Below are 26,797 nucleotides of genomic sequence, written 5' to 3'. Positions count from 1 at the left end.
CACCTACTATCGCTAGTTTACATGAAGTTTGGTTGTTTTTTGCAAGCCAAGGTCAGTTTTCATTCAGCACATGTCAGTGGGCTGCTGGTGCTTTCAGAGCTTCATGCAGTTGCTCACAATATGTAAAAGGCCATCAGATATCAAGGACAGTGCCTTTAAAATCCAGTATTTGCTAAAAAATGACCCCAGTTGCTGAACAAATGCACCACCAAATGCCTCTTTAGCCACTTTCACACTTCCATTTGTAATATACATCTGAGTTTTCTTTTTTTATTTAAAAAAAAGAACTGATTAATTATATTTGACAGGCAGATTATTTACCGTCACGCGTTGAAACCACACGAGAGCTCATATACAAATAAGAATATGGGATTCTTATATCTTAACATAAAACAAAAGCAGTCTAGGAACTCAAAGCAATGGCCACCTAATGAGGATTTTAGAAGAGCAAAAGATAACTAAATGGATGAATGAATACCTTACTTTTTTATATTTACAATTTCAAGTTGGAAACAATAAAATGTCTCAAATTTTCTGCGATGTGCACTACATCCTTTCATTTTGAAAAACGCTCAAGTTTTTCCCTTTTCATACAGATTGCAAAACAAAGCACTGCACAATCTTATATATTTTTAACTCATTTAGCAAGCAAACCCAAGTCTTCTTTTGTAACTACATCTGCAGAAGATTTCTGTGAAAGAGGCTTAAAGTTGGCATTTAGTCTTGCATATACGTTCTCAACAGACCTCTGACAATTTGTGTACCTATCCCCCTCACCTCCTTTAGTACTAGGGCATTTAATCTGTATGATCAAAATGGAATTAATTTGAAAAATGCAAACCTTCACGCGATTTGCCAACATATGCTGCCTTCTCCTCCAGCGGACACACCAATCGGTAAAAAATAAATAGAATGCAATCACACAAGCTAACTACAATATATTAATATAGATTTTCTGAAGTCATACGCTCATTAAAATAGGAAAAAAGAAACATTTTCAATCATTCGTATAAGTCACATTATCCCCTTTCTGCCCCACCTGAAAACTGTTCATGCATCCAATAATATCAAAGAGAGAGACACTGCTGGAAAATGCTGAAAGTCCAAGGGGTTGCTAATGAAAGTTGGGCTGGTGGGATTAAAGATTAAAAAATAAAAACAATTTTACAGAAGTTGACATCATTTTTACTTGCAGAATATTCCAACCCGAAGCCCTTAAAAAGGTAGTCGCTCTCCCAGTTGGAGGGGAAAAAAACCTCATGATCCGTTCTTCTGTCTTCACAGGGTTTGGGTGAGAAAAAACAAAACAAACACAAAAAAAAAAAAAAAAAAAAAAGAATCACGCTCCCCAAAAAGATGAAAATGTCTGCGCCTTCCCTCCACGCAGCGTGTCCGAGCCCCAACAGCTCTTCTCTCATGCGTGCATCCTTGCATACAAACACAATCATACAGGAAACAGTCACTAGTGGGGATGCTAGTAAGGGAAAATGTCTGGACAGTGGCTGCGACCGCCCTCCCTTGGGTTAAAATCACCAAGAACGAATGAAGCCGTGATATCGGGTGTCACCGTTGTAGCCAGTTGTAAAGAGGCGTGTTTGCGTCATGGTCGTCCCGGAGTCTTCATAATTTCTGGATTTTCTCGGCCACCACGATGGGATTCTCCTTGCGGATGCGGGCGGCGGCGGCGCTCCGGTAATCGTAGGGACAGTCATGTTTGTCTGAGTAGCGATGGATGGCACAAAACAGGTTGCCGCAGCGGCAGTCGAAACCTGCGGCCCAGTGAAAGGATGCAAGACCACAGAATGAGACATTTGGAAGTTCTCGAGTTCATGGGCTTTTTTACATTTTAAAAAAAATATATATCTGAGTACCAAAAACAGCAATTTACACTTTTTTATTTTAGTGAGCATAGTAAAATCCTCTGCAAACAATAAATAGTCTGAAAAAACATTTGGAGACTACCAGGTTATAACACAAAAACTTTTGCAATGGTGTATTTTACTTTGGCCAATACTTTAGACATTGCGAAAGAGTTGTAAATGTTTGACTTCTCTTTCCAGAAGTAAAATCAATGATTGTAATTACTTGTGCATCATCATGGTGCGTAAAAATGAAAATTTGCTTTGAGGTTTAATTTCAGCTATTGATTTAAAGAAAAATGTTAGAAAATTATGTCAGGAATATCATAGGCTACCCAATGTGTCAATCATCTTTCGAACCGTTTGCTATTAGCTGAAGATTTTCGGAACTACAGGAGGCAATCTCCCTTTTATTGACGAGGCTCTTAGAGGCTAATGCGGGCTGTGGCCCGTGAAAAAAGCCTGCTATTGGCTGAGTGTGGTGTCAATCAAAAGGTCAGAGGCTAACGACCAAATTGGAAATAACTTCACAAGTCTTTATTTTTATAGGGGAGTTTTGGAGCGACACAAAAGGATTACAACTAGGAACGTCCAACAAAGCAGAAATGCTCTGCATTCTCATGTGTTTTGGAGTAAATATTTTACACGCTTACATTCTCTGGATTGTCTTGAATGTAACAAAGCCATTTTTGCGGACATTCAATGAATTCGATGACGACCAGTGGACGTAATTAGTGAGTTACGCTGACCTTATATAGTTTTCGGGTATCTTGTTTCAGACTGACGATGTTTTTGTGATAATTATATTTTGAAATGGTCATTCTATCTTGAATGCCAGGAGTTTAAGCTTTCCAATGATATGATGTATTTCACTGACTGGTGACATCGTACAGACAAGTATTTGTTTATCAAAAGCTCGGTGGAATGTTAAGGAGTTAAAGGGACAGTGTGTAGAATTTAAAGCCTTTTGACATGCGTCTTCTTTAGCTACCCTATGTACTTGCATGTGAGACAAACTATAAAAGACAGTACTGAAACCATGGGGTTGGCTTATACGCGCACAAAACAAAATGAACACAAGGGGGCTTAAGACAGGCTTAGCTACCCAATGGCCCACAAACATGCGGGAGAGCAAGTGTCTAGGCCTCTTGGCTTTGTAGTATATTATGATTTGACCGATAACGGATAATTGATAAAGTATATAGAACAATAAACCTCTACAAATAAACAGTTATTTGACATAACATGAGCCTAATCTCTAGGCAACACAAGATAAAAGATGCAAAAGCAAACCAAGTCTTACCAGTAAGGCCAACTTTCTTCCGGCAAGAGAAGCAGCGGTTCTTTTTCTTGTTTTTATCAGGAGTCTGCTCGCCGTCAGATGTCTGTGCAGCTTCTCCTGCAGGCTCTGTTGAGGCAAAGGGAGCCAAATTATCATTTATCTGTGAAAGTCTCAGGAGCCCAAAAACCAAATGAAAGGCAACTTTATAGCTATCAAGCGCCATCTTGCTCAGTTTCCCTGAGTCTTTGGGTATTGGTACAAAATCAAAGTGAGGGAGTGAGAAAAATGATACCATAGTGGAGTTCTACTCAATTTTAATGTATGACTTTCTTACTTCAGCCATTTCAGTGGTATTATGAAATTTCTCACATTTTCAAGTTGGCCAAGATGTTGCAATCTTGGTATGCAGTTGTACTTCAGGTGACCACATGTCCCTATTTCAAGTCAAGTCATGTTTATTTGTGACACCCTTAATCACCAGAATTCTCAAAGGGCTGCAAAGACCACAGATTATTGCAAACCACAGACTATTATCACATCCCCTGATCTAAAACCTACACGAGGGCAAGGAAAAACTCAACAAAGGAAAAACCTCAACATGCGGTAAGTGAAGAAACCTTGAGAAGGGACTGCACATGAGGTAATCCCCCTTCCAGGATGACCAGGCTGCAACGGATGTTGCAATAAGCATGCTTTGTTAGCATGTAGCCGCTAGCATGAGTCGTCAGCATGAAGTCGTTATGATGTAGTCATTAGTGAGACTCGTTAGCACATAGTCATTAGTATATAGCCGTTAACATGACTAATTAGCATCCACTTGCTAACATGCCTTTTGCCTATGGTTACCTTTTGCATGAGTCAGCAAACCTTATGGGCCACTCCTGGAAACTTGCCTGGTTACCATGGTGACCAAGCTTCCCCAGTTACTATATGTTGTATAATGAATTGTAACTATGCATTTCCAAAATGCATCCACCCTATTTTCGTGTTTAAACAGTGCACCAGATTATCAGGAGAAAATTCAAATTCCTGGCCAATTTGGGGTGTTTAGGTGCGCTTTATAGTCCAGCAAAAACCAGCATTATCAATTATTACTTGAATTTCACGGTACTCAGACATTCTTGAGTGTTTTCCTGCATTTTAAAGATTTTAATGTGTCCTACAATTTAACTGCACTGTATTTCTGATCGACAGGCACCATTTTCGAAACGTACTGTACGTTTAAAATATTTGTTCTTTTAATCAGATGTCTGTGTGATCAGACTACACACATTAGAGACCAGCATGGGGGCAGATCACGGTGGGATGTGTGTGTAGGCGGGTGTGACTCTCTTGTGTTCACAAATGCGAGATGCTGGTGTACGCTATCAAACAGCCGGGCTCACATGCAGCAGAGTCGACGTTGTTTAAAGACAGGCCCACCAAAAAACAAGTGGCAGCTATCCTTTTAGGGATTTGTTACATTGAAAAGGAATTTATCAGTTAATGAAAATGGCGGGAAAACAGTAAGAAGTGCCTGAAGAGTGCAAAGAAAAAGGAAATGCAGTTATAACAAGGTCCGGGAAACTCGTTAACAGTGTGTGAAGCCTGTAAAAAACGAGTCAGATAAAGCTTTTTGTGAAATATCAGAGTATTAAAACCGCAGGTGAATATGATGTCAAAGGCCTCAAACAATGTGAGAATAACAAAAAAATGTGCAGCACAAAAAAGGCCATGAAGTTAACAACAATCAAATTGTTTATGTTTTACTCATTCTCAAAATAAAGTTTCATTTATTGAACTTCACACACAGTCTTGGGGCGGCAGTAGCTTAGGAGGTAGAGCCATCGTTTTAGGATTAAGGGATCCCAGTTCGAATCCCGGCTTGTCCGTGTTACATGTCGAAGTGTCCTTGGGTAAGACACTGAAACCCCAATACCCCCAATAAGCAGGTTAGCGCCTTACATGGCTGCACAGATCACGGCCGCTATTGGGAAATGTGAAGCACAATGTAAAGCGCTTTGGGAAGTCATTGACCTGAAAGGCGCTATATAAATGCAGATCATTTCATTTCATTTGTCTTTAGGTTGTTATTGTAATTTCCTGATAATTATAAATTTATACTTCGAGTTGAACATTTTGTTTTATGCTACGGCTATCTAATATGAAAACAATTTGAAATGCAGTAGTTGCAGTGACCTGGCACTGTTAGAATGATTTATGTTGTATTTGCTGATGAAATTGCTACATTACTTATGTTTCTTTCCCCAGGGCCATGACCACCCCAAATAAGTGCAAAAAACTGTGAAAATATATATCTTGCAATTTATTTTGGATTTTTTGCTGCTTGTGTTTTTGCACTACTTTTCATTGCACTATTGTTACAATGCCCTAATTTTTTAAATTGCACTATAACTGTAATTGGCCGGTCCGAATTGTCCCTAGGTGTGAATGAGTGAGTAAGTTGTCTGTCTCTGTGTGCCCTGCGACTAGTTGGCAACCAGTTGAGGGTGTCCCCTGCCCATTGCCTGAAGACAGTTGGGAGGGGCTCCAGCACTCCCGCGACCCTACTGAGGATAAGCGGTGCAGATCATGGATAGATGTTTAAGTCCCTATTTTACAGGGGTCTCAAACCTTTTTCAAGCTGATAAATATGTTTTGTTAGTTACTAATTAGCGCAAAGAGCACCCAGTTTGACATGCCTTTCTAAAATATCTTAGAACTATGTTTAACCAGGTTAATTATTCAATGTACCGTTTAATAAACTCAGTCAACCAGAACCCTTTTTTTTACTAGAAAACCACAATAACCCAGCACTGTCTAGGTATTTTTAGAAAAGGTCTGCAGGCACCTCAGCTGTCCTAAGGAGGCTGGTCTAGAACTTAACATACAGGCATGTTTATGTTGTCTTTACATGTGGATTTACAAAGGATTTGAGTTAAGAGCAAGAATGATTATGTGCGTGACTATGTAACATCAGGAACATAGCATAGTCTTTATTGTAAGCTAAAGGTAATTGGTGTTCACATGAACTATTAGCTAGCAATTTCGGTTGTGTTGTCATAAATGACAATCATTTAAATTACAATGATGTGATTTGTTTTTTATTAGAGTTCTTTGCTTTCCACATTGTCCCCCACAAGCACACTCTCTGCCCCACACCTGGTGAGTCTGGATTTGGTCACCGTATCCTTACCTGAGGTGCTGGACAATTCCTCCTCTTCTGCGTCATCAGCCTCCACTCGATCAGAGTCGATAGTTCCTAAGTCTTGCGAGATAGTCATGGCCGTCATCTGTTGAGTTACTGGACTGGCAGAGCTTGGACTGATACTATATAAACAAAAGATAAGGCAGAATCTTGTGGTTGAGGGCTTGATTTGGATTTAGAAAACACAGGCATCTTTTCCAAAAGCAAATGTGTAACATTGTAAAATCGTTACGATGACTTTCAGATAGGGCTGAAACCAGTCGACTATTTAAATAGTTGACGAGTGACCAACTATTGAAACAATTAGTGGAATAATCAGATAACTATTTTTTGTGAAATTTAGCATGAAGTTGATTTAATTGTGTGGCAAATGATAATAAACGACAAAAATAGGTACAATTAAAAAAAGACATTTTAATGAAAATGCGGATTAGGAAAAAAATAAAAGAAAAATGCCCTATCTTCAAACCAATGACAAGCTGTGTCTTTTAAAATATACATTAAAATCAAGTCAACATTTTTCATCTCCCACAAAACAAGAACAGGCTTATGAGCAGCAGTAGAAGAGAAAATCAAACGTACGCAAAGTCTACCGTATTTTATGCACCATCGGGCGCACCGGATTAAAAGGCGCACCCCCAAAAAAATTAGCTTTTGTCTTTTGTTTTCCATACCTAAGGCGCACCGGACTATAAGGCCCTACAGTAGGAATGTCAACAAAACAGTCTGATAGGTCAGTCAAACTTAATTAACCCCTTACTATCCCGACGCCTGCCATCAGACTGTTTAAAGGCAAATACGTGCTTCAGACATGTACAAGACATGGTGTCTGTACGATGTCACAAGTCACTGAAATACGTCATGACACATATCATTGGAAAGCTTAAATTTGTAGGATTCAAAATATGCTGCTCTATAAAATATAATCATCACAGAAACATCACAATCAGTCTGGTCAGCTTTTGAAAAAATTGAAGGCTTTTAGGTGCGCCTTTGAGCGGAAAATACGGTATTTTGTTAGTATATTCAGTAAGAACGTTTCTCAACAGTTTGAACAAACTGTATCAAACACTGACGTCTGTGTTTTTTTGGTGTTTTAACAACGGACGTCTGTTCTTCTAACTTCATGTATTTAATTTCAAATACCTTTATCGGGCACAGTCTGGCATAACTCTCAAGCTGTTTAACAGTGCTTATAAGAGTATAAAATGCACATTGCATGTCATTAAACGTATTGGCTTGAATGTTACTCTAATCTTACAGAGAGTCGGACTCAGTTTTGTTCAACTGTCTGAGGTGCTTTAGAAAGGTGGGTGCGTCACCTATCTAATGCCATGATACCCAAAGTCTGCTTTGCAAACTTTGCAAGGAGTCTTGTTATTCACGGTACCCAGGCCAAGATGCTCCCCAACTCTAGAAGTTTTGGTATGTGTACTAGATGTTGCCGCTGTCACTTTTTTATGTTACCGCTAAATATTGTGCATGAGTGACTCTCAACAGAGATTATACTCATGTAAAATGCCTCATTTGGTTGGGAAGTGTCTGGCAACAAAAGCCGACTAAGCAATTCATTGTCCATTTTTTTTGACAACGTTGACCAAACATTGGAGCCCTACTTTTAAATGTGCATTTTATGGATGGTCATATCTCGGCATAAATAGCACAAGATCATGATGTACAAGAAAGACAGTGCACCTTGATGTTGGCTCATCGGGTGAAGTCCGCGCTGCAGTATCTAGGATGGGGGCAGGCGCTGTGCTCTCCGCAGCCACATCAGCAGGTCCCGGCATTCCAGACGGCGACGTTGCAGCTGGTGGACAGAAAATTCCCACGTTCACGTCACGTTTTTGAGCATGTGTCGCTTACTGCGCTAATGTCACCTGACATTGTGAATTTCAGCCACAGGAAAATGATCACTTTTCTCCAATATTAATTTACTATGAACATCTTGACCGATTTTTATGTTTTTATTTTCACAGATGTGCCTTTGTTTTGTTTATGCCAGTGAAATTGCTTTAACACAAAATTGAGGCTTTAATGGTGACAACACAGAACAAAAAGAAAAACAAATCAAGCTAATGCTACGTTTTTATCAAAGAAAAAACCTTAGAGACATTGTGCATTATTTAGCACCTCTTAATAGTAAAAACCAAACTTGATTCTTTAAAAAGAAAAATTCAAATTCAAAGGCACTTTAGCTCTTTTATATAATGGATATTTAACAGTGAAGTTCCCATAATGAGGTTAACATTTTCTTCACTAAACTAAAAAGCAAAAAGACTGAAATTATGTAATAAGTTATTTAAAATAAGTCTTTGTATGCCAATATTTGTCACTTTCCAGTCTGCATGAATCAAACAGTTAAATAAAACTAGTGGAAATTAGTTGAATTGTTGTTTTACTTATTTGCAAATGCAAAGTTGATAAACACTACTAGAGATGAAATCTTAATAAAGGGAAAAACCCACCAGTAATTGTGTTATAACAAAATATTACATCCCTGATCATATATTCTTATTCCTATTTATGCGTGCACTTGTGGTGGAGCACAAATTTCGTTATTCTTGTATAATGACAATAATGGCATTCAATTCAATTTTGTGAGCCACCAAAAAGCCCCCCAGCCCTACAACTAAGGAACGCATTTTATGTCATTAATTTACTCGGACGCCCGTGAGAATGTTTTTTCTACTCAGTGGCCCCTGAGCAAAAATGTGTTTGAGACCACAGCTTTAAACTGACACGTGCTTAACATTTAGCCATATATTTCCACATGCAATATTCGAAATGCTCAATCAAGTTGATGATACAGTACTGAATTTACTCAAACGTCTCTTTGTTTCATCCTACCTTTCTCCCCAGGGGGACTGGATCTTCCCCCTCCCTGTTGCCTCTGTAGGTGTTCCTTGTAGCAGACCGAGCACATGCCGTTGTTGCGGGGGTTACCGTAGAAACCACATCCCATGGTGCAAAGCATCGGCACCTGGGTCTGATTGGTCTCCTGCGCCATGCTCCAACAGAGAGGGTGAGGGGGAGTGGGAAAGGATTTTCCTAGGCGGCGAGAGTTAAATCGAGGTGATCAACGTTAAGCAAGGGGAATAAGCAGACTGGGCTTTGCAGTTGTTAATTACAAACAACTCCAAAGTCCACTTCATACAAGTTAACTTTGCGAGGCTGATAATGCCTTTATGTTAGTTCTTTTCTGAATATGCAGCGAAAACAATCCACCTTGACACAATTCACATGGCGAACAATGCTGATTTGCAAACCAGGGTCGAGTTGGCACCACTAATTGGTGTGCACCCTCCCAAACATGGCACGCATGTGTACAGTATAGTGCTTTGCTCCCAGACAGAAGGCGACCTGCAACCGGCCTCAGCTATCGCACTTTACCTCGTTTTCTGTGTCATCCGGCCCCCGTACTATATCGCAGAGTACACCTGAACCAAGCAAGATAGAGTAAAATATGAGGCCACTTCACCAACAAATTGCCGGGTGATGTTAAACGGCACGCAACGTGTTGATTATATTTTTAATCAGTGAGTTTATTTAAAGGGTGACTAAATTCCAACCTGCCCGCGGAAGGGATCACGTCGTCGCCTTGCGACAGAGTAACTGCCTTTTGATTAAAAGGCACTAAAGGCCGTGGATTAATATACATACGTACGTCGACTTTAATTTAAGGTGGGAGGGACACTTATTACAAAACACTTTGCAAGATAAATTCTGCAACTTGATAAGGAAATATATTTAATTCCAGACGAGTGAGTTCGGTCAACGTTATTCACGAGGATTGTTTTTTCCTCATTAAAAATCAGACAACACAAAACGAATGAATCGATAGGTAGGTGTGGGTGTCTATGAAGAATCGGTAATAGTTTTTAGAACAATAACTAGATTTGTCCCAAATCTTAAACTTGTGCACTTATTTCAACTCACCCATGGTTGCTTTTAAGCATAGTCGATGTTAGCTAGCTGCTAACGACCAAGAAAGTGAGTATAAACACAAAACAGCAATGCTACCACAATTAATATAATTTACGAAAAGGCTACAATGTCATTATGTTCGGTGTCATATTAAAACCTTAAGAAAATGGGAATAAGTTGGAGAAAACCGTTCACAGCGTCGATTTGGGACACTGAAAAAGAGACACAAAGACTACTTTACGCAAGCAACATTTTGAGGACAGTATTTCTGAATGATAAACATGAAAAATGGAAGTAATTCCTAATCAGGGACTAAATGCGCGTTTTTGAGTCAAGGGGAAAGCAGGAAAGAATAGTCGAACAGAGGGGAACCGAAGTACAAAGCAAACAAGCCTCGCGGAACAAAAACAACCATATTTTAAAATTATATGTTACACGGTGGAGTTCTAACGCTGAGAAAAAGGCAAAACAGGAAATGAAAGAAAAATTCCTAAATCCTTCTTGAGTAGAAAATCTAACAAAAGCCAAATGCTAACCGCCGACGAGCGTTAGCATCCTTGCTAACATAATCGGCCGTACAACATCGATAAATATAAAGCGAACAAACGTCCTATTCCGACTCGGACCTCCGCGTGCGGGTCGAACGGTGTAGCAGCTACCTGGGCGTTCAGGTACCGGCGGCTGTCGACGACCTTGGGGTGGAATTTTTGTCGGCAGAAGTTGTGCGCCGAGCGGCCTCCTACGCCAGTGCGCGAGTTCCCGACATTGGAAACAACCAGCATGACGTCATCCCCCAGCAACACAAAAGTAAACCACCCAGCATTACCCAAAAAAAAACATCCAATTCCAGAACTGATTTTTATTCACGTTACACACATAACACTGCAAATAAACGTCACCATTAGTAAAGGTGGCAAGGCAATTGGCATTAATTGAAAAGCACATTTAGACAAAGTATTTGGACTATAACAATCAAAGGTCACGAGTCAACAGGGTCAACTTTGCAATGAGTAGCAAACGGTTTTATTGAAGCACTGTGAATCAGCACTTCAAAGCAAAGTCTGACCCAGTGCATGAGTGTTCTAACCTTAATCGTCAAGTCATACTTATTTGTATAGCCCTCTATCACAAAAAGTTTCAAAAGGCTGTGCAGAGCACAACAACATCCATCCATTATCTGCACCGCTTATCCTCAGTAGGGGCGCTACTTCGGGCAGTGGGCAGGGGACACCCTGAACTGGTTGCCAGCCAGTCGCAGGCACACAGAGACAGACAATTATCCCGCTCATGCACCCCTAGGGACAATTTGGACCCGCAAATTAACCTGATATGCATGTTTTTGGAATGTGGGATGAAACCGGAGTGCCCGGGGGAAACCCACGCAAGCACAGGGAGAACATGAAAACTCCACACAGGAGGTATAACCACTGACCTGCTGTGCTGCCCCAGCACAATAACAACCAAACAATATATAACATCAGCAATGTAAAATATTTTTGAGGGAACAGGAATATTTTCAGGAAAATATGAAAAAAGTAAATATGTAACTTGGTTTAGATAGAATCCAAATGCCAAATATGATTATTTCAACGATTATAATATTGTAATGTAAAGGTCCTACTCAGTCCACTGCCTCCAAGGTCTGGAATCAGCTCGTCTCCACAATTTTCCTCAGGAATTAGTTGAAATTGTAACCGACTGATTTTTCCGGCATGTTACTGTGAATCTAGGCGTTAGAATGCGGGTTGGCTGTGTTACAGGCCTCACACGGAATAACCAGGAGATAGTTTTATCTGTTTTTATTTTAGAGTGAAGAAAAGACAAAAGAATCGTGTCTTGCTTGTGTGATGGTATCTTAAAATTGTCTGAAGAAGTCATTTCAGAATATCACATTTAGGCACAAAACCACTTGACAAAATGTGTCACGTATTCTTGTTTAACCTTCAGGAAATAGCATAAACATAGACCAAAAACACATTTTTTTATGCCATTTTTAGTGTAATGTTCACACAAATTAAATTGGTGTCGAACTTGCACAAACATTTATTTACTGTGGATGTTCGTTTTGAACACATGTACAGTAGTTTGTGTAGTTAAAGTTTGTACTGTGCCTTTCATAATGCTTCCACCACCATGTTTCACAATGGGGATGGTGTTTTGAGTTGATGTGCAGTGTGACTCTTATGCCAACCAAAACGCTTTGCATGTAGCCCCAAAAGTTTGATTTTGGTCTCATCTGACAAGTCATCATTAAAATGTTTAAACATTGGAGGTGTTGTTACAAGTGCTCAAACATTTGCTCCAGTCCATGACAAGCTTCTTAAAAGGTTTTAATAATATACTCCATCTTTCAATACGCTATAACACACACCGCAAACAAGGACACATGCATGCTTAGGTCGTTTAATTAGTTCTTTAGCTAATTTGTGTTACATTTCAATGAGCATGTACAAGTCAATTTTCGTTTTCCGTAAGGGGCACTTACAGTTTCAGGTTTCAGAGTGTGAACACTAACAATCCACACTATAACAGTAAATATAGCTTAAAAATAGTAGTTAACATTTTATTATATTGCCGATGGATTCCAGCTAAATTAACAGAGAGGTCAGAAAACACTCATATTTATGTGTACATGTAGATAACACTTTGAAATGTTTATAGATTACATCCAAGCTCAAGTTGTACAGATTTGCGGAACTTACTTAATATCTTAAGTGTAAGTTCCGCAAAATTGTACAACTCCAGATATCGTCTGACATACAAATGGGTGTTTTTGGAAAAGGAAGTTTCAAGGCACGTTATGGTGACAGTGATTTAAGAATGGAACATTGCTGTAGCATCCAAGATGGGCAACAATCAACGCTGCGATAAAAAAAAAAGTTAGATCATTTATAAATGAATAAGTGCTTTTTCTGCCATCTTGTGGCTTTTATGGGCAACATACAAGCAGCAGGTTTGTCATGCTCGTATTTGCTATTCTGTATGATTTTAATGTCGAATATAATGCATTTCATTTTCTTTATTCTCCAAGTTCAGTGCGAAATATTTATAAATGTGTAGACCATAACATGTAGAATATTTTCATTTTGGTTTTATCAATATTTATTAACAGGGCTGGGTAGGGTTACTTTAACTGGATTACTTTCAATTACTCCAATACCAAATATGCTAATAAAAGACAAAATAAACTAAATACGAATAAAATTAATACATTTTGTGCAGGCTTGGGGAGTAACGGAATACATGGAACGGCAAAAATGATGTTGGCAAGCTGTTTGGATTTTTTTTTCATTTGTTTCTGTCGCATTTTATGTTAGTTTTGCCGGAGATCAAAGCCAGGAGAGAGCTTACCACGTGTTGTGAGTCATAATTTTATTCATATTTAGTTTCTTTTGTCTTTTATTAGCATATTTGGTATTGGGGTAATCCAATAGTATTGAAGGTAATCCAGTTAAAGTAACCCTACCCAACCCTGTTTATAAAAGGTAATTGTAAGCATTTCAGACAGCGTCGACTACTCAGCTTTTATCTCGGTTTCCTGGAAGTAGAAATGATAGATGGAATACAATGATTGAAAATACAAGGGACTAAGTAGTCTTTGATTTTTACTAGTCAGACCCAGCTGGCTGGATCTCTTTTGTCATCCGCTCTGTGATCATGGGGGCAAAGGGTCCCACCAGCCAGTTGAGTGGTGTGTTGTTGAATAAGTACTCCGTGACCCCGTCCAGAGACTGTTGCACCTATACAATTTTTAAAACAATCAAATTATATGATCTAAGCAGTGACAAAAGGATGAAAAATTCATACCTGCGTTAATCGGTGCCGGCTCTGCTCCAAGAGGATGGGCGTGAGGGCGCTGGTGTCCGATAATGAGGCTTGCAGCTCTTCAGCCGAGTGTCTTGCTTTTGTGAGCTGGTCTTGCACGGCTCCAGGCAGACCCTGAGCGCTCGACACAACATTGGTGCTTGCGGATTTCAGATGCTCACTCAGTCCTCGCACCATGGAGAGCACACGCCACTCCAAGCGCTGGAAAACATGAATAATAGATTTCACTTCAACCCCTTACTCGTTTTCACTGCCATTGATGGCTGCAGACAGATACTCGCAGGGTCTCTTAAAAAGGCGCGGCTGTGCCGTTAAAACCACTTCCAGTTTCTTTACAATTCAGTTTTCCGTTCCTAGTTAGCATTCAGTATAATTTGTCAGGCAGTGCCTTTTGATATATTAGGCAGACTTAGTTTTTTTCAGATTTTGGTGAAAAATACTCCAATTTCCACTTGTCCTAGAAGTGGTGGACCTCACAGTCAACTTTTCTTTATTTATAGTCGCCATGTCGATAATGGGGTGGTCTGAAATTCTCACAGAAAGCCAAGGGCAACGTGGATACTGCCATCATCTGGTGAAATTGTTATATATATTTTTTTGGGTGTTAAATTATTTTATACTGCGGTCAACATTACTGGCGGGCCACATACAATTAATTTTATGACAGACGCCACAGTAAAATTTTGATCACAGGCCATAACTGTCCCTGGGCTGGACTTTGGAGATTCCTGCACTAGAGGTTTAGTTATTAGGTTTTGGCGCGACCCTGGTTCGAGTTGCAACAGTTATACACGAATAAATACAGTAGCTCTTTCTGTAGTTTTACTTCCATGTGCCTTATAATCCAGTGCGCCTTATATATGAAAAAAAATATATGACAGAAGAAAATAAGGTTATCAAGAGGCCACAATTGACTGCTATAAACATCCATCTACTGTGTCACTTATCCTCACTAGGGTCGCTGAAGCCCATTTAAGCCCTCTTTGGGCAGTGGGCCCCCTGAACTGGTTATGCTATAAACATCAAAGAACAATTCATGGTAACGTATTTCCTGCACTATGAGGCACACCGTATTATAAAAGGTACCCCCTCAAAAAAACAACAACAAAAAAAAAAGTGTTTTTAAAATATATTTTTCACATACAAAAGGCGCACTGGACTTTAAGGCACATAGAATTAAAACTACAATAAGAGTTAGGGATGCACAAAAAAATGAAAAGATTTAAATTAAAATTCAATAAAATATAAAAATCAACATTATGAAATCTGGTTTCACAGAGAAAATTTGTTTATTTATTTATACATGGTTACTGTGCTGTCTTCATTTCGAAGTATTACCCCATTTTATGCCAGCTAGTCATCGATGTGTATTGACAAAGAAGGATTCACATTAAGCGTTTGAAAGTCGATGTCTGTGGTGCTGTCAAAGTTATGCGTTTTATTTTTTGTCCTTTTAGCAAAAATTAACATGTTAATCAAAAGGGGATGTTCAAAGACAACGCGAGTTACTTCAAACTTGAACAAATAATGGTGAACCAAACATTTCTATCCATTTGATTAAAAATACTCACAATTAAAACAAGACAATTGGAATAAAAAGCTCTAAAATAATTGACAAGAGTCCTGAAAATTGCTCTTCGACAATGACAAGTATTTTGAATCGTAAATTGGATAATCATGTTGAGGTTTTTCTTGCCCTCATGTAGGTTTTAGATCAGGGGATGGTGTAATAATAGTCTGTTGTTTGCAATAATCTGAGGTCTGTGCAGCATTTTGAGACTCTTTGTGATTAAGGGCTATACTGTACAAATAAACATGACTTGACATGACTTATAAGAATGCCTTTCATCATTTGTTCAACTTGAAATGTACCAGGCATGTTTTTAACATGTTAACCACAAGAGGGCACTCAAAGACCACTATGTGGTTCTCACAGGCAGAGCAGTTACCCTACCCATTATCATTTAAATGTATGCATTTCCAATAATATCCACCATATTTGTCGGAACATTTGGCACACTTTGAAATTTCTGGCCCATTTGGAATTTACAGTTGCACCTCATATCCGGATAATACGGTGATGACAAATTTTAAGAAAAACACTGACCTCTGCTTCATCCTTGTTTCCATCCAATTCAGCTTTTCCACCTCCAGTTTGCTTTTGGCTCCACTCACTCCAGCGCTGCTGAAGCTGCTCTATTGCACCACCTATTTGGTTGCTGCCTGAGGCCATGCTGGTACGGGCGGTCTCTAAAAGGTCCAGGGTGCTGCTCATCTGGGCCACAGCAGCGTGTGTCACATCTCTGGCACGTCGTGCACGCGCCAGAGAGTGCTGGAGGGCCCGCTCCTGCACCTTGGCAGAGAGGTTGCCCAGGCGGACAAAGTAGCTGGGACTGGATGATGAGACGTGTTGTTCTTGTTTGGTGGGCTCAGCCACAGCAGCTGAATAACAAAAGTTGAAGCACAATACTTTTTAGCCGCACTTCCATTAAATAAATTCAAGATCAATTATGTGAAAAACATGTGTGAAATTAACAAGCTGTAATTGTTGCCAGCTAATTCTTCGATACTTATACTTAATTTATTTTCCTCCTGGCCCAACCTTCTACTCATTTTTTTAACTTCCAAAGCCGTTGACTCAAAAGTTTGCCCAACCCTGCACTATATAATCTTTTTCAATTTTAAAAATTCCCATGAAAATCAAAATGGCCAAACACCGATGACCATTTAAAAAAAAAAAAAAAAAATCCACCTAGTTCTATGTGGGCTACCTGATTGCTACCTCTTTGTTTTAGACCAACATTGTCAATGATAACATACCGAGTTCCTTCTCGGTGAGTGGCAAGTTCTGCTCCACCCAGTCCTCGGAGCGAGTGAGAGCCAGGCCCACGCTGTTGCTGACCATCTGGCCTACGCTGCTGCCCATCACTGTGCTGATGCCTCCACTGACGGCCGCTTTAGTCTTCTCAACACCGCCAATTACGGCTCCGACCACAGCGTCTTTGGCCCCGACCACAGCGTCTTTTGCACCAGTCACCGACTGGCACACCATTCCAAGTGTGTCTGACACCACCTGAAAGATGGTGGGCCAAAAGAGTCATGCTTTTAAAATTTCATTTCCTGAAAATGTAAACTTTAAAAAAGTTAGAAAAGGTAATATTTTAGGATGTTTATGAATATATTATGGTAGCGTGAGTTTGGACCATTGTGGTAATTATTGTGGTTTGACACTTAATCTGTACGCAAAATAGCTGAGAACAGTTTTTGTCTTCAATTTCATAGACAGATTAAAAATGCAAGGACCAACCTTAATCAATTTCGTTGTAGTGGAATTGAAAGTTATAGTTGCCTGAGTGGAAGCTCGCAGTAGCCTACAGTGGTCATGTTTTCTTTCCAGTTGATTTAAGTTTAATAACTTATTTTTTTTTTTTTTATATAAATATTGACTCCTTATACCGCCTTTACACTAACAATTGAATTGTCATAAACGAAACTTGTGTACTTTCAGCAATGATCTACTTGAAATGTCTTAAAACGTATAGGATAAGGGAGGAACTACATTTCAGAAGACTGATTAAAAGCTATAATATAAAAAAAATATTTGAAACCAACCGGAATAATCTAAAATAGATCATGTCTTCACCATTATTTAAAGACATTACTAAATTCACCAGCCCATTACACTGGCACAATAGCGAACGATATTAGTTGTAATTAGGCTCTAATGATGAAAAGACCCCGCTAAAGACAAAAATGAGTTAATATGGACATGACCTTTTCTGCGGGCTGCTGAAGAATAGGCAGCTTTTCTTCCATCTTATCTAGTCCTTTCATAGCGTATTCATTGACTGTTGCCACTGTAAAGAGTAAACAGCAGATAATTAGAATAATGACGCCAACAACCACCCAACGTGCTGCATTCATAAAATATTTCATGTCCAGCAACATAACTAGAATGATAATGTCAAAATTGTTTTTGTTCACCCACAGATAAAACCGTAAGCATTGCGGTAAATGTCTCAAACAATGCATATGTTAACAAATCATAGACCTACATTGTGGTTCAATAATGTTCAAAAGTGGTTTGGATCCTGTGGCAGCAGCCGCTCCAAGGGTCCGGACTCCACTTTCAGCCACATCCATCACTCCCTTGAGTATGGGTACGCTGTCTTTGGTGGTGGTGTACGCGTTGCAGACCACGCCGCAAGCGGAACTCACCAGGGGCAAGTTGGTTACTCGAGAAACAACATTCTACAGGAGAAAAAATGCCAACAAAAATAAACTCATGTGATAGTTTGTATTTTAGCTCAAGATACCCCTCACCTGCTGCTCTCCATTAAGTGTAGCTCCAGCCTCATTTGTCCTGTTGTCTGCCATCGTAACTCCTGATTTTTTTCTGAAAAGAAAGATGAAATTTACAGTTCAATACAATGTGGATTGTTCAAAGTGGCTTACGATGTGGGATTTGCATTTTGTAGCCGGAACATCAGTGAGTTTCAGATGGAAACCATGAACAGTTTATATTTAAAAATATCAACTCAATATGCAATTTTTGTCCTGCGACTGGCTGACAAGCAGTTCAAGGTGTGCCTACAAACTGCCCGAGGACAAGTGACCGAGAAATGAATGAATGAATAAGTAATGTTACCATTTAGAACAGTTAAGAATGACAAGATATAGCAAGTCAAATTATTTTACCTTGTGATGCTGATTTGTCATTTTGTCTCATGAATGCAAATCAGAATTGAGAGAAAGAAAATGTTGGGATATAGTCATGTGCCAGATGTGAAGACTGATTTTAAAAATGTCATTGTCCAGTTGCAAATAAGGCACCATCACAAAGTTAAAGATAGAGATAAATGCTGAGGCCAAAATGAGAGTGGGCAAAAAATAAATCTGATTTTGTTGCAAATGAAGGTGACTTTTTCCCTGATCACCAGTCAACCTTTGACCCCATAATTACAATAGCTCTCAGCCATTGATGCAGTCAAGAGTGAAATTATCTACTGGTGCTGACATCACCCAGTGCACTCTGACTCTAAACTGTCGTATTGTTGCAACATCTAGGTTAGGAAGCATGTTACAACACGCTCATCGTGATCACGGGTTTTATTACGACTGAGTCACAGATGTAATTCCAAAGGCATTGTACATATGTATCACAAAGTGTTATTGCTGACTGAGAAAAAAATACTACAGCCTAACAGAACACAAATTGTACGTTGTCCTCCATTCGAGAGGTCTTTCCTTTTTTGGGGGGGGGGAAATAATCATAAATTGAATTGAGAAGCAGTATTGCAGAAATAACCTTTGATATTTATAACCCAGCTGCCTTATCAGCAGGAAATTGGAGAGATGCCTGCAGTAATAAACTAGGGTCATCTTGAAAATTGTTTAACCTTAAAATAAGGTAATTGATTACTTGCGCACACCAGTAAAACTATGGTTGCAGTCATTTAATCTTGTTTGAATACATTATCCATTCATCCCATTAGATACAAATTGTCACGTAAAATTACTATACGTAAGATGCAAATGTTGTTGACCACTTGAGGTCTTTGCATTTCATTTTAGGACTGAGCCCCGGAGCGTGACTGTCGTGAGACATTTTTTCAATGAATACAAAGCTGATTTGTTGAGCGCAAGAAGCAAAGTCAGTTAAATGGCATCTTGTTTATGTTATCACCTGATACGCAGTAATAAGTTAGCATATTTCAGTTGCCAGTGTGGATAAATTGAGGAAAAGGTAAAGAAACAGTTTCTTTAAAGAATAAACGGGATACAAAATATCTATTTTACAATTATAAAGCAGGTAAAGGCGTGAGGAAAAAAATAACATGGTGTAGGGAGTTGAGTTCCTTAAAACCAACTCTATGTATAGATGTGCTCCACAGCCAAGTTTAAATTTCAGAAAAATACCAATATTTTGAAGTGCTTGTGTTAAAAATGAAAAGTCCACGTCAAATAGTCATTGGAAAAGAGCGCAGGGTTACAGCAGTAGTGACTCGACAGCTGTAAAACTTCTCTTCCACTTTCTGAATGACGAACTTTGCTCCAAATGACGAAGTCGCGAAGAGCGCCAACATTTAACACACATACACTTGATCTCATGATTTAGTTGTTTAGCTATAACAACTACGTCCATAGTCAAAAAATAAATATCCTGGTAGACATTTTTTCGTTGATGCAGCCAATACAGGCACGTGAAGTAAATTCAGCTAGTTTAGCAAAATGGCAGCCCAAAGTTAAAAAGGTCAGTTTAACTTATGAGAAGCAAACTTTCTAACACACAAAAAAAACTCACTTACACTGTCGTTGGTGGTTGTTGGTTCTTCTTCCAATACTCTGTGGAGATGTAAAGTTGTTTCTGACTGCGTATAAATGTCCACCGAACCGCCCATTTGCAAATGTTAATCCGAACGTGAAGGCGTAGTCAAGATGTGTGAAATGAATTTTAGACCAATCGAATCACGGTTTACCACAAATCAGTCGAATAGCAGAAAAAAACTACAATGACTACAACCACGCCCACTAATCACTTCACTTCCTGACACAAACTGCGAAGACTATCTGGTTTTATTGATGTTTTTGCTTCCTCAGAAAAACATGTTTTCATCTTTAGGAATTGAACTTGAATGTGGACTCTGATGACGTGTGATCTTATCTTGAAAATTAGCTACCCTTAGTCCAGCAGCGAGCAAACGTCGAACCGCGGGAAGAATGTGTAAAGTCCAACTTCTGAAAACGTTGGTAAAGCAGCGACTGGATGTGACGGTTAAAGAGATTATTGAGCTGCTTGAGAAGACGACAGTAGAGTTTGAGGAGGAAATTTGAAGTGGCAAAGAATGAGCGACGACGACAGGGGTTGCTGGACGATCAACGACAGGAAGGTTTGTTTAGGATGTTTTTATATTAAAACTTGAAGCAACGATTTTGATGGATTAATATAACAATAACACTTAGTGGTGAGCTGTAACCGGTACCCAAATGGCAAACATGAGTGGCTAGAGAAGGAAATAGTGGTTTAAAAAAAGGTCCAGATGCTTGAATGGCGGGACTTTGTGTCCATCACATGTACGGCTCAGTAGTGCGCGGTAGGTGGCTATTAAGTTGCAAAAAGCACCAGTGGGACAGGCTAGCTTTGTAAAATGGTTATTTGGGTGTCCTTAGTATCCACAAAATCCAGATAGGAGTGGTGCGCTGATGACCATAGCGATTAAAAAAATCATTGTATTGTGATATGGAAACGTAATTGTTGTGCATTCAGGGCATATAATTCAGCCGAGAAGACGGCTTCCAGTAGTTCTACGTTTGACAATTATTATGGATTATTCTTTCCCATTTACAAGTTAGTCTGTGATGCCATGTCAATCGGATCTATACATGGCACTCAGAATCAGTAGCAAGGGGACAATTAACTTACAATTCTGAAAATGTATTTAACGCCTTAAGTTGTAAACCAAAAAGTGACGGAGGATTGTTGCTCATGTCACCTAACGCTACACTGTGTAATATTTGACCACAGAATGTTTTTTGTATTGTTTAGGGCAAACTAAAATGAGTGCTGCAAAGCACGAGGAAGAGTACAAACTCTGGAGACTGATGTGACCAAATAGCACAATTTTTCTTCATGTTTTTGCCTAGCCTTTTACAAAGTTTTTGGCTTTTAGGTTACCCATAGCAGCAAAATGGCGACAAATCATGTCAGCTTCCTGTTAGTGAGCTTTATTTTATTTTAAATACAAAATTTCTTGACCTACGTGTAGGCCAAGTCCAATGTGTTCCTACCTCTTGTAGCAAAGTCGACATGCTGGTGGAAATGCGGGAGAACTGTTTTCATGTTGGCCTGGTTAAAGTCCCCCGCAACAATAAAAATGCATTCGGTGTAAGCATGCTGCAGTTCACTCACATCAGTAAATCCGCAGAGGACGTCAGCAACACCAAAACCATCTGCACCCGTGCCAATCAGAAGCCCTGAATGACTGCTGAGGTACGCAAATTGCTAAAGGCACGGAACCTTGCCTTTAAATCTGGTGATGAGGAGGCACTGAGATCAGCGAGGGCCAACCTGAACCGTTTTATCAGACTAGCAAAGCGATCGCACAGTCAAAAAATCCAGGACCTTTTCCTCAGCACAACCAACACCAGGGATATGTGGAAAGGCATTCAGGCCGTCACCAGATACAAGCCAACCACCGCCCCAGTGGGGGACACTAGCATGGACTTCCTGAATGACCTCAACAATTTCTTTGGGAGGTTAGAGGCACAAAATGGCACCCCTGCAGTGAAAGCGGTTCCACATCAGGACGAAAGAGCACTCCTCCTGGACTCAACTGACGTGAGGAAGACCCTGAGAAGGGTCAACACACGGAAGGCTCCAGGCCCTGACAACATTCCAGGGCGGGTCCTTAGGGAGTGCGCCGATCAGCTGGCTTGTGTCCTAACAGACATTTTCAACACCTCGCTAGACCAAGCCACGGTACCATCATGCTTCAAGATTGCCACCATCATCCCAGTGCCAAAGAATCCCCAGATCTCATCATTGAACGATTACCGGCCCGTTGCACTCACTGACTCCCATCATATTGAAGTGCTTTGAGAGACTGGTTAAAGAGCACATCACCTCCAGTCTCCCCTCCTCACTCGACCCCTTTCAGTTTGCCTACCGGACAAACCGCTCCTCCGGGGATGCCATCTCCTCTGCGCTTCACCTGAGCCTGACACACCTAGAGGAGAAGAACACCCATGTGCGGATGCTGTTTCTGGACTTCAGTTCAGCATTCAACACCATCATCCCACAACAGCTGGTAGACAAACTGAGACTCCTGGGCTTCAACAACCCCCTGCGGAACTGGCTGCTGGACTTCCTCACTGACAGACCCCAGTCAGTGCGGATTGGTCAAAACAGCTCCGATGTCATCACCCTCAGCACGGGCTCCCCCCAAGGCTGTGTCCTGAGCCCCCTGCTGTTCACCCTTATGACACACGACTGCGTCCCCAGGTCAGCCACAAACCACATCGTGAAGTTTGCGGACGACACAATAGTGGTGGGCCTCATCAGGGACGACGACGACCTGGCCTACAGAGAGGAGGTGGAGCAGTTGGTGGGCTGGTGCAGAGACAACAGCCTGGTCCTGAATGTTGACAACTAAAGAGATCATCATCAACTTCAGGAAAAAACAGCTCAACCATGCCCCACTTCTCATCAACAACACGGCTGTGGAGGTTGTCAGCAGCACCAAGTTCCTAGGGGTGCACATCACAAACAAACTCACCTGGACCGTGAACACTGCATCACTGGTGAAGAGGGCACAGCAGCGGCTGTACTTCCTGTGGAGGATGAGGAGAGCCCACCGCCCCCCACCCACCTTCATCACATTCTACAGGGGCACCATAGAGAGCATCCTGACCAGCTGTATCTCTGTGTTGTGTGGAGGCCACAGTGCCTCGGACGGTTGGAGTGTGAGGAGGGTGATGAGGACAGCAAAGAAAATCATTGGGACTTCTCTCCCTCCATTCAGGACATTGGCCAGAAGCGCTGCCTATCCCGAGCCAAGAACATCATTAGGGACGCCTCTCACCCCCATCATGGATTGTTCACTCTGCTAGCCTCTGGGAAGAGGTACTGCAGTGTGCGGTGCAGGACCACCAGGTTCTGTAATAGTTTTGTCCCCCTGGCCATTAGACTGATAAATGGTCAATCACACACATAGTAAATCTACACTGCTGCTAATCTGTACATCTGTTTGTCTGGGTTTTTTTTGCACTACTAGGAGTTCTATATACCTAGCCACTCATTTGCACATCTGTTCTCTGCAATATCGTACTACAGTGTCATTGTTACTGTACAGTGACTTGTTTACCTGACTGCCCATTTTGCACATCTGGTTAGCTGCTACTCTTGCACTCTTTGCACTATTGTATAATACTATACATAGCCATAATTATTTAGTATATTATTAGTACTTCAATACTCCAACTCAATACAACATTTTATTTATATCTGTACATTCAAGGAAACTGCGGGTCAGATGTATCGACATTTCGTTCTTTATACACGTGTACTAGAATGACAATAAAGTATATCTGAATCTGATTTTAAAAAAGTGTTTACACGATAGTTTATGTATTTGAACACCCTGTTATTTTGCTATTTCTCCCACTTAGATATCATGGAGGGGTCGTCTGAAATTTTCATCGTAGGTGCATGTAAACTATGACAGAGATAAACTAAAAAGAAAAAAATCTCCAGAACTTACGATGCATGATTTTTTTAACAATTTATTTGTGTGCTATAGCAGCAAATATGTATTTGAACACTTGAAAAAAATGAATGTTAATATTTGGTACAGTAGTCTTTGCTCTTACAGAAGTCGAATGTTGTATCATCCAAATGGTCATATGCAAAGTTAAGACGGGCTTTGACATGTGCTGGTTTAAGCAGAGAAACCTTTTGTGCCATGCTTGATTTCAAATCGTGACGTCTTAGTGTATTACCTACAGTAACCTTGGAAACGGTGGTCCCAGCTCTTTTCAGGTCATTGACCAACTCCTGTCGTGTGTTTCCAGGCTGATCCCTCACCTTTCTTAGAATCATTGAGACCCCACGAGGGGATATCTTGCATGGGGTTCCACTCCACCTTATGCATCTAACAACCTCAAACAGGTGCATCTGATTCAGGATGATACATTGAGTGCAGGTGGACATCTAATGGGCGGACTAACAGGTCTTTCGGGGTCAGAATTCTAGATGATACATAGTTGTTGAAATACTTATTTCCAGCTGTATCGCGCAAATCAATTGTTAAAAAAATCATGCATTGTGATTCGTGGACTTTTCTTTTTAGTTGATCTCTCTCACAATGAACATGTACCTACGATGTAAATTTCAGACCCTCCACGATTTCTAAGTGGGAAAATAGCAAAATAGCACGGTGTTCAAATACTTATGTTCTTCACTGTATATGGAAATTTTTGCATCCAGACATAGTTTGAGCTGACAGGTGGCAACATACTCAGGCAAGGAACTGGTGCTCTGTCCAGTTTGTACTGAACATTTTACGATAAGCTTGACATAATAAAGAATCCTTGAAAAGTCTTAAAAGGCATTGAATGTGTTCTTAATAAATAAAGCCTTAATTGGCATTAAAAGGTCTTGAATTTAATTTTCAAAAGTCTTAAAAATGCGAACACATTAATAAGATTTATATTTGTTTGAACTAAAAAGATTTAGTAGCATGTATTGTCTTTTTTAATAATTAACCGATATGCTTTCATGGCAACATTGCGTGACCACAATAACAAACAAGACTATCAAAACAGTGATGTTTTCGTGAAACCCAAATGTAACCATTAAATTCTCTTTTCCCAGGATCAACATCAAAAGGAGCATCGATATTAAGGAGATACGGGAAATTTCAGGATGCTGACTCGGACAGAAGAAGAAAATATCTTGAGAAAGAAAGGGACAAATGAAAAAAAACAAACACAGCTTGTACAGAGGAAGAGAATTCATCAGCTCAGTTAGATCAAAAAAGTGGGCAATAAGGAAAATATGGCAAGAGGCCAAGAGTCAAGAGCCTTAGAAACCTAACCAACGCTTCACTGCAATAGTCGTCAGCCAAAATGCTGGCAGATGCGGGATTCCATGAAAGTCATCCTTTGCCAGAGTCCTTCAAGAATAATCACTGAAAGTTCAACGAATGAGATTTGATTTTTTTTAATGAGCTTTAGCAAATATGTGTAGACAAAATTGCTTTAAATTATATTTATTTGGTTTAGAATCTAATTGGGTAGTTGCCAATTGGGCCAGAAGGCCCTGCTCACGTTTTCCCACCCGAATTCATTCGAAATAGCCTCATATTGTGTCTAGCATTTATCATGAAAGGAGCAATACTCTAAAATATTGTTTTATTAGCTGTATATGATCAATTTTCAGTCCAACTATATGGATAATGATTGATCAGTCCAGAAGGTAATAATATTGACACGCAAACATTGCACGTGGTTTGATTCAAAATGTTTTATTTACATGGCAAGGAAAATTGGAGCTCGTCCCTTGTCTGGCAGGAAAAAGAGAGACTGAGGGGTGGGTGCCTCCACCTTTCATAGTCGCCGTGACTTGAGTCAACCCAAGAGGTTGCAGAGGGGAGGGAATACGGACCTTCCCCATGAGTCCCTTCCTTGCAGGCCTGTTAGGTCTTGCACAAAAAAATTTGATATGATTAACAAAAAGAAAACTTCTTCCAAGCATGCGATTATAGGTGAATTCCTCAGACCAAACATTTTATGATCAGGAATATAACATCGGCCATAGATTTGTTTATCACGATGGAAAACCTTGTCAGTCGGCTGCGGTAATCTAATCGACAATTTAGAAAAAAAGAGGTGTGGGGGTAGGGTGTGGCACTGGAGTCTATATAAGGAATGCAAAAGGGGGAGAAATTTCTGTGGCAAAAAGCAAAAGGGGCATATCTGTAGCCCATCAGAGAATATCTTTCCACATGTAACACAATAGATTATAACTCATGCCAAAGTAAAGCCAGCTAATGGACTGTATATTTGGATAGAAAATATTTGCTGTTATTTATAATTGTGTTATCTAATATGTTTATTTAAATGACCTTACCACAACTGTGTTTGGAGTATTTGTAAAACATAAATTATTTGAATGGTCTATGAAAATAAATTTTAAAAAATCTTAGAAGTTTGTGTGAA

At 40.0% G+C, this 26,797-nt stretch overlaps 2 protein-coding genes and 1 long non-coding RNA gene across 5 annotated transcripts; 1 reads left to right on the top strand and 2 right to left on the bottom strand.

Annotated features, from left to right (window-relative positions):
- Positions 1-921: 921 nt before the first annotated feature.
- On the bottom strand, positions 922-11,069 carry LOC148354878 (AN1-type zinc finger protein 5). 2 transcript variants are annotated; one of them, XM_088350384.1, is made up of 6 exons: positions 10,915-11,069; positions 9,179-9,379; positions 8,024-8,138; positions 6,317-6,450; positions 3,163-3,267; positions 922-1,769 (listed from the first exon to the last, which is right to left on the bottom strand). In XM_088350384.1, exons 2-6 carry the CDS (start codon positions 9,336-9,338, stop codon positions 1,621-1,623), a joined length of 663 nt encoding a protein of 220 aa, XP_088206510.1. In that variant the 5' UTR covers positions 9,339-9,379; positions 10,915-11,069; the 3' UTR covers positions 922-1,620. The 2 variants fall into 2 exon arrangements, with proteins under 2 accessions (XP_088206510.1, XP_088206509.1); XM_088350383.1 differs by lacking the exon at positions 10,915-11,069 and adding an exon at positions 9,722-9,925.
- A 1,495-nt stretch (positions 11,070-12,564) lies between these two features.
- Positions 12,565-20,540, bottom strand: plin3 (perilipin 3). 2 transcript variants are annotated; one of them, XM_088350381.1, is made up of 8 exons: positions 20,389-20,540; positions 18,404-18,476; positions 18,136-18,331; positions 17,855-17,937; positions 16,901-17,153; positions 16,188-16,522; positions 14,063-14,281; positions 12,565-13,995 (listed from the first exon to the last, which is right to left on the bottom strand). In XM_088350381.1, exons 2-8 carry the CDS (start codon positions 18,455-18,457, stop codon positions 13,864-13,866), a joined length of 1,272 nt encoding a protein of 423 aa, XP_088206507.1. In that variant the 5' UTR covers positions 18,458-18,476; positions 20,389-20,540; the 3' UTR covers positions 12,565-13,863. The 2 variants fall into 2 exon arrangements, with proteins under 2 accessions (XP_088206507.1, XP_088206508.1); XM_088350382.1 differs by having other exon boundaries at positions 20,385-20,485.
- A 72-nt stretch (positions 20,541-20,612) lies between these two features.
- On the top strand, positions 20,613-26,786 carry LOC148354876 (uncharacterized). Its single transcript, XR_015852232.1, has 2 exons — positions 20,613-20,970; positions 25,452-26,786. It is a non-coding gene; the product is annotated as an uncharacterized LOC148354876 (long non-coding RNA).
- The last annotated feature ends 11 nt before the right edge of the window (positions 26,787-26,797 follow it).

The sequence above is a fragment of the Urocampus carinirostris genome, chromosome 12 (genome assembly GCF_059441175.1).
Source record: "Urocampus carinirostris isolate Australia breed hairy pipefish chromosome 12, RoL_Ucar_1.0, whole genome shotgun sequence".
Lineage (NCBI taxonomy): Eukaryota > Metazoa > Chordata > Actinopteri > Syngnathiformes > Syngnathidae > Urocampus > Urocampus carinirostris.
The sequence above is the reverse complement of the archived record's forward strand: the minus strand, read 5'-3'. Positions and strand labels throughout refer to the sequence as shown.